General features: G+C 44.7%; 1 protein-coding gene across 1 annotated transcript; it reads left to right on the plus strand.

Moving 5' to 3' along the window:
• The first annotated feature begins 1,025 nt into the window (after positions 1-1,025).
• Positions 1,026-5,486, plus strand: LOC138489438 (zinc finger protein 84-like). Its single transcript, XM_069617158.1, has one exon. It carries the CDS (start codon positions 1,031-1,033, stop codon positions 2,489-2,491), a length of 1,461 nt encoding a protein of 486 aa, XP_069473259.1. The 5' UTR covers positions 1,026-1,030; the 3' UTR covers positions 2,492-5,486.
• The last annotated feature ends 2,085 nt before the right edge of the window (positions 5,487-7,571 follow it).

Below are 7,571 nucleotides of genomic sequence, written 5' to 3' on the forward strand. Positions count from 1 at the left end.
CCCAAGCCCTACCCCCATTTCCATGAGGTCTAGCCGAGTTTCTAGCCTTTGCAGGCCCCTAATTAATAAGTGATTACTTGATGGTTTAGTGGGGCTATGGTTTGTAGGGCCTTCATAGAGGCCTATTCGCATTAGGGAATTCCCTGGTGGTTTAGTGGGGGGCTTTGGTCTTATGTACAAGCTCCAGCCGGTGTTGCCAGCTGGAGACCCTTCTTCCTAGGGTTTCCATAGGTTCCCCGCCGCACATTGGCAGGCTTGTTGGGTCGAAGGCGTGCCTCTGACGACTTCCTCTGTGGCATAATGCAGATTCTCAGCGGCATCCCGCTGGTAGCTGTCCCTGCGCCAGCACGGCCTGTGACTCCGCTGTGGCAATGACGTGCCGTCTCCCATTGCGGTGCTGGGAAAGCCATCTTCTATACAGTGTCGCTCTGTGTCATCTGTGCAGCCTCTGGTGCTGCTCCTTCTTCCCATGTCCGTCTTCTCTCCGGGGCGTTGGTGTCCCTCTGAGGCTCTGCCGCTGACTCTCCTGTTAAAATGTTGAACCACCATCACCACAGGTAAGTGGGGCTGGGGAGGAGGTCTCTGCACCATTCTGGCAACTGAATCAGTGTTGGGCATAGGCCCCAACTCCCTTGTCAAGGCTTGGCAACAGGCCTTGTAACAGGGGCACATATTCTGGTAGAGGCGCACTTAACATTATACATGTAAATTAATGTAGTATTCTGCCAGCGAATACATGTTGTCCCTTTCTTTCCACGGATTGCTGAATGTGTATGATGGTTTGTATTGTTATGTCTATTGAGGACTGGATTGTGCTGAGGTTTCAAGCGCCTGCTTTTTGCATCTGAATCTGATCTGACACACGACACAGATGGCTTCACTTAGGGACATCCAGTGAGTCTGTGAGTCAGCAGCAAAACCCAAATTAACAGCTCTGCACTAGATAATTTTTAAGCTACACAATGACAAAAAAATAATACCTAGAACCTTTGCTTTTTTCAACAGAGAATAAGCAGCCATCAAAGGATCCATGCGGTGGCGAAGTCCTCCAAGTGCACAGAATGTGATGAACACTTTAATTGTGCATCACACCTCGGAATGCATCAGAGATCCCTCACAGGAGAAATGCTGTTCAAGTGCCGAGTGTGAGAAAAGCTTCACTCAAAACTCAAATCTCCACCTTCATCAGAAAAGGCATACTGGGGAGCAATCATACCAGTGTATAGAGTGTGAGAAAATGTTTGCTTACAACTCACAACTGAACCAGCATCAGACAATCCTTAATGGAGAGAAGCCATATCAATGCAAAGAATGCAAGAAGAGCTTCACCCTAAGCTCAAATCTGTACCGGCATCATAAGAGCCATACTGGAGAACGACCATACCAGTGTCCCGAGTGTGGAAAAAACTTCTCTCAGAGAGGAAATCTGTACCGGCATCAGAAGAGCCATACAGGGGTGAAACCCTATCAGTGTACAGAGTGCATGAGAAGCTACAGTGACCGCTCGTCCCTGAGACGCCATCTAATGATCCATACAGGGGAAAAGCCATACGAGTGCATGGAATGCAAGAAAAGATTCAGTAATTCCTCAGCTCTTTTGAGCCACCAAAAGATGCATACAGGAGAGAAGCCCTACCAATGCACAGAGTGCAAGAAAAGCTTTAGTCAGAGCTCAACCCTGAGCATGCATCGAAAGACTCATACTGGAGAAAAGCCCTATGATTGCACAGAATGTGGTAAGCACTTTAATAAGGTATCACACTTGAAATCTCATCAGAGATCCCACACTGGAGAGAAACCATACCAGTGTACAGAGTGTGAAAAAAGCTTTAGACAGGGGTCGACTCTGCACAACCATCAGAAAAGCCATACAGGGGAGCGACCATACCAGTGTATGGAGTGTGGCAAAACCTTTTGTCACAGGGCAAACCTGAAACGGCATGAGAACAGTCATACTAGGGAGAAACTATACCAGTGTACTGAATGTGAGAAAAGTTTCACTTGTAAGCCGAGTCTGTACCAGCATCAGAGGATCCATACAGGTGAGAAACCCTACCAGTGTACAGAGTGTGAGAAACGCTTCAGAAACTCCTCAGCCTTGAGCAGTCATCAAAGGATTCATACTGGGGTGAAGCCCTATGACTGCTCAGAATGTGGTAAGCGCTTCAATCTCTTATCATCACTGAAATGTCATCAGAGATCCCACACTGGAGAGAAACCATACCAGTGTACAGAATGTAAGAAAACCTTTGCACATTCTGCAGCACTAAGCAATCATAGGAGGATTCATTCTGGGGAGAAGCCCTATGAGTGCACAGAATGTGGAATGCACTTTAATCGGGCATCACATCTGAAGTCTCATACAAGATCCCACACTGGAGAGAAACCATATCAGTGCATTGTGTGCAAGAAGAGCTTCAGTTACCACTCAGGCTTCAGCAGGCATCAAAGTACCCATACTGCGGCGACGCCTCATGAGTGCACTGAATGAATGTGGTAAGCAATTTGATAAGGCATCACGCCTGAGTTCTCATCAGAGATACCACGCCCGAGAGAAACCATAAAAGTGTACTCTGATCAAGTTCCATGTTTGAGGTCAGAGGATGGGACTAGGAAAGCATGATATGATATAATATAGCATTTATAACGCACCTATACACAAGCATGGGTACTGGAGACCACCACTCGTTATGTGAAATAGCGCTCAGTGGAGGTAATCTGGGGGTCCCTCAGGTTCAGCTGGCCTTCCTTTACCTATTATGTTTATAAAACTCACCACTACAACACCCACTTCCCAGGTCTAGAAGACATTTACCCATATCTCAGAACTGTTCTTTAGTTTAGTTTAGTTTATTATTTGTATAGCGCCGCCTGGCCCTAGGGCATCCAGGCGCTTGCGATGAATACAACAAGAATAATACAACAGAAATGTACAAACCGATTACATATTTACAAATTTACAGTCTTGGTGCATGCTAGTAAGGTAGGGCTAGGCAGTTTACGTTTCTTTGGATAGAAGCCAAATTTTGGTGTTGTGTCTAAATCTGTGAAAGGAAGGTTCTGATCTCAGCTCGAGTGGAAGTGAATTCCAAAGTTTGGAGGCAAGCACGGGGAAGCTGGAGCCACCTGCTTTTTGGAGCTTAAATCTTGGGATATTTAAGCAATGTGTTTGAGCTGATCTGGTAGGGCGCGCTGGGGTGTGGTGATTGAGATTGTCGGATAGGTATCTGGGTGCTTGGTTAGCTAGGCATTTGTGTGTGAGTGAGATGGTTTTATATTCAATTCTTTGTGGTATGGATAGCCAATGGCAGGTGCGTCTGGCGTCCGAAATGTGTTCATGTTTGGGTATGTTCAGGGCTGCTCGCAAGGCGTTGTTTTGTATGACTTGTAGTTTGTTGATGTTTTTCTGACTGGTTCCCAAGTATAACGCATTGCAGTAGTCAACTTTGGAAAGGACTAGCGCTCTGGCTAAGGTGATGCAGTTGGATGGTGAGAGGTAAGGTCTGCTGGCATTGATGAGTTTACAGGTGTAAGCAGTGGCTGATGATATGGAATTGATCTGTCTTGTCAGTGTGAGGGAGGAGTCGAGGTAGATTCCTAGGGTTTTGACGCTGTTAGAGACGATGATGTTATTGCCGTCTATAGTGAATGCTTGATAGAGTTTGTCGAGTTTATTAAGTCTGGGTTGGGAACCTAGGAGAAGAAGTTCGGTCTTGTCGTCATTGAGGCATAGGCCATGCTTGGCCATCCATTTTTGGATAATTGAATAAATGTTGTTGAGAGCAGTGAGGTCGGTGGAGTAGTCGCCTGTTAAAGGGATCAGTATTTGGGTGTCATCTGCGTAGTTGGTGTAGATGACACCCAAGCGGTCCAATATGTCAAAGAGGGGTTTCGTGAACACATTATATAGAGTGGGGGAGACGCAGGAGCCCTGGGGGACACCGCAAGTGACTGGGGCTGGGATGGCAGAGGCTGTGGGTGCGTAGACTCTCATGGATCTGTTGTTAAGGAAGGAATGGATCCATGCGTTGGCGTTATCTGAAAATTTGGCTGCTGAGGATAGATGTTTGCAGAGGATGTCGTGGTTGACCAGGTCGAAGGCGGCCGATAAGTCAAGAAGGAGAAGGATGGCTAGTTTACCATTGTCTTTAATGTTGTCCATCTGTATCTTAAGGTCAATCAGGGCGGTCTCAGTGCCGTGTTTGGGGCGGAATCCTGATTGTCTGAGTCCTAGTAAGTTATTTTTCTCAAGGTGGTTCTGTATCTGAAGATAGGCAGCTCTGTCTTATTAAGACTAACGTGGATGGCAATGTGAAGACAGACTGTACCTCCACAACCGTGGTCACCTGCGGTCATTGTAACCAGGTTTTTACTCTCAAAGCACTTTAAGGGGTCTTCCATACAGCCAACTGGTCAGACTAAGACGGATAGTGTCAAACCCTATGGAATACCATCGACAATGTGAAGTGATGTTCGAATGATAAGGGGGTAGAGTGCGATGGTGCTGGAGGCAGCTAAAGAGAGAGCAATGCCAGTAGAATGAACATCATTGTGGCAGGACCAATATGGTGTATGTCTATTCTCACTCACGTCAGAGTAAGAAAGTAAAGAATATTATTATCAAACGTTGACCTATTCTACAACATGACATTGCCACAGTAGAGTTATTTCCACATGTGCCTATCTTTGCTTATGAGAATCAATCCTCTTTTGCTGAATGTCAAAATACAGTGAAGCTAAGAGTTAAACAATTGGTACCGTTCCTTGTTAGGTGCGCCAACATGGCACCAGCGTAATCAAAGGGACCTCCATTAACCATCCTTATACTGGGTTGAACATTAACTTAGAATCATGTGGTAGTTGTGCTTCTTCTAATGAAGTGTATGCATTGGGAGGCCCAATGCGGGATATACTATGTGAGGTTAACCACCAGGAAAGCTAAACCGTGATGGACGCAACACAAGTATTAAATCCGCACACAAAATCTGCGCTCTCCAGTGGCGGTCCATTTGAAAGAAAAGCAGCCCACTATTGCACAACTTCAATTTGTCATTCTGGAGCAAGTGACCTGTCTGAGAAGAGGAGATGACCTTGGGAGACTGCTGCACCAGCGAGAGATCTTTTGGATCAATGCACTGTCTGCTCTGCACCCTAAGCGGATGAACGTGGACTTTGATGGTAACTGCTTTATATATTTGGATTCTGCCGGGAATTGTTTTAGTCACTGACTATGTGACATTCTTCTAAATGACTACAAGAGGACACTTTATAGTGCTGATTGCTGTGGTCTCTAACTAGGCACTACGTTCCATTATGAGTGTTTGCATGTTGCCTCTTTGATAATGTTGTTCTCTCTGTACTTTTTCTTTCTTTTTTAGTTTGGGTTACTTTACATTCCTTTACTTTCCTTATGGTGATTGTTCCTCTTGGAATTATTTTTGATACTACTTTATACATTCCTTGATGAGGTTTGAGCTGTACATGACTTTGTACCTGAAGGGAGCCTTCGCTGCTGCATTATACTATCCTCTCTCCTGGGCACACAGCGGTCTTCACCTTTCATCACGCATTGACCATCCATGGGCCCTATGCCATATTTCATTTGTATTACTTTCAGGCTCAAGATGGCCCTGTTGGTACACAGAACCTTTTTTCTTTTGGCATGACTTGCGTGTATGTCAGGATCATTTTATTTGTTGCCTTTGGCTTCTCTATGATTACACACACTACTGTGTACCTCATGGGGGTTTTGTTTTCTGTACTATTTTGCTTTGGATTTTTGGTGACTTAGGCCATTAATCCGCACTTACGATTTTGGAAATGTTTGCTTATTAAGATGGTGTCATGCTACTATATGTATTTCCCCCATTTTTCTCTCTTCCCTGCGTGTATTACCTGCATGTCACGAGTGGGCACCCGCCCCTTATCTAGGGGACAGGCACCCAACATGGCTGCGAGCACGGCTGCAGGATTTGTTGATTACTACCTTCTAGCATGGTTGTAAGTATTCCCGTTTCGACGGGTTATCTTTCATTTTTTTGGCCAGACTTTGTATCCTGTTCTTATTAGAACAGATTTTGTATCATATACTGAAATGGTTTATAATTATAATTGGTTATTTATAATGCACTTAATACCCAGAGATTTCTAAGCGCTGACCCAGGGATCAAACCTGTGTTGCTCCACGTTGTCTTGCTTCCAAGGCGAGCGCGTTGCCCCTGAGCTATCCTCCTGAGGATATGGTATCTTCACATAGTTGCAGAAGAGAGTTAATATGACACTTCTGTGGAAATAATACTGTAACGCTATGGAAGACGGCGTCTTCTAGCTCAGCCAACTGCCCTTCAGCACATCAAACACATCTTTGAGTTTTCTGCCATACACCGGATGCCCCAATTCATACAGTGGATGCTTCTAGTGTCTTGCGATAGAGGGATACAGCCCACACCAATAGGTCATCCAAATCCTTTGTGTCTTTGTCCACCGTCTTCCTCAAAAGGCTTTTTAAGGTCTGGAAGCATTTTGATAAACAATCAGTCTGCGACCATTATATGGAAGATCAGAGAGTTTGGAGGTGCAGTAAAGACTTTTGCTCTTCCTTTAGTCGTAACATAAAAGGTAGACCTATGATCTGTCTAGATTTATTTTGGAAACCCCACTCTGGTGGAGCACGGGAGTAGATCCTGTCAGGAGGTGTAGTAGGGTACATAGAAGACTGAACATGGGAGCAGGGAGAGTTCACACAGCTTTATTGCTATTTGCCAATACAACAACTTGAAAATAATTCAAGAACCAAGTGTTGTGAAGATACCATATCCTCGGGAGGATAGCTCAGAGGCAATTCGTTCGCCTTGGAAGCAAGTAGACGTGGAGCAACACAGGTTTGATTTCCTCGGGTCCGCACTTAGAAACCTCTGGGTATTAAGCGCGTTATAAATACCCACATTGTGATATATATATATATATATATATATGCATTTCAATCAGCGCTCCCCTCTCGTGCCCACTGGTGGCATCATATAGAGTTGTCCTGTAATAGCTCGCCTTATCGAAGCAGGAACTGTAGGAACGGTATTGCCAAGGATTATCCATAGCATAAAATAATGTTTGCTTAGACATGCCTGTTTTGTATATCTTACCCAATAGGGGATTGCTTCTTAAATTCTTATCAGTAAGGTATAAGCACTTCAATCTTTCATTGCATTTTATTTTACTTCTGTGCAATATATTTCTCTTCTTCAAAGATGTTCGCCCTAAAAAGGTATATGTGGACGCTAACTTGCAGTTAAATGTTTTATTAAAAAATAATGCTGTGTCCTACTTACCCTGGTCTATTTTGCTGCATGTCGTCTACCTGAGGATGTTTGAGGTATGGCAGGCAGCCACCATTACCCACTCAGATGGGATTGGCTTCTTCCATTATACAACGAGAAACCTAATGACTTTGTTATGCTTTCCTGTAGCCTCTACGTGATATGGCAGCCACCATCCCACTCAGATGTGCTCCTGTTATTATACATAGAGAAACCTAATGACTTCGTTATGCTTTCCTGTGGCCTCTACGTGATATG

The sequence above is a fragment of the Ambystoma mexicanum genome, chromosome 9 (genome assembly GCF_040938575.1).
Source record: "Ambystoma mexicanum isolate Mex_15411 chromosome 9, UKY_AmexF1_1, whole genome shotgun sequence".
NCBI classification, from domain to species: Eukaryota; Metazoa; Chordata; class Amphibia; order Caudata; family Ambystomatidae; genus Ambystoma; species Ambystoma mexicanum.

Excerpts from the sequence above, each read along its gene's own strand:
- LOC138489438 (XM_069617158.1), top strand. The coding sequence starts at position 1,031 with ATGCGGTGGCGAAGTCCTCCAAGTGCACAGAATGTGATGAACACTTTA.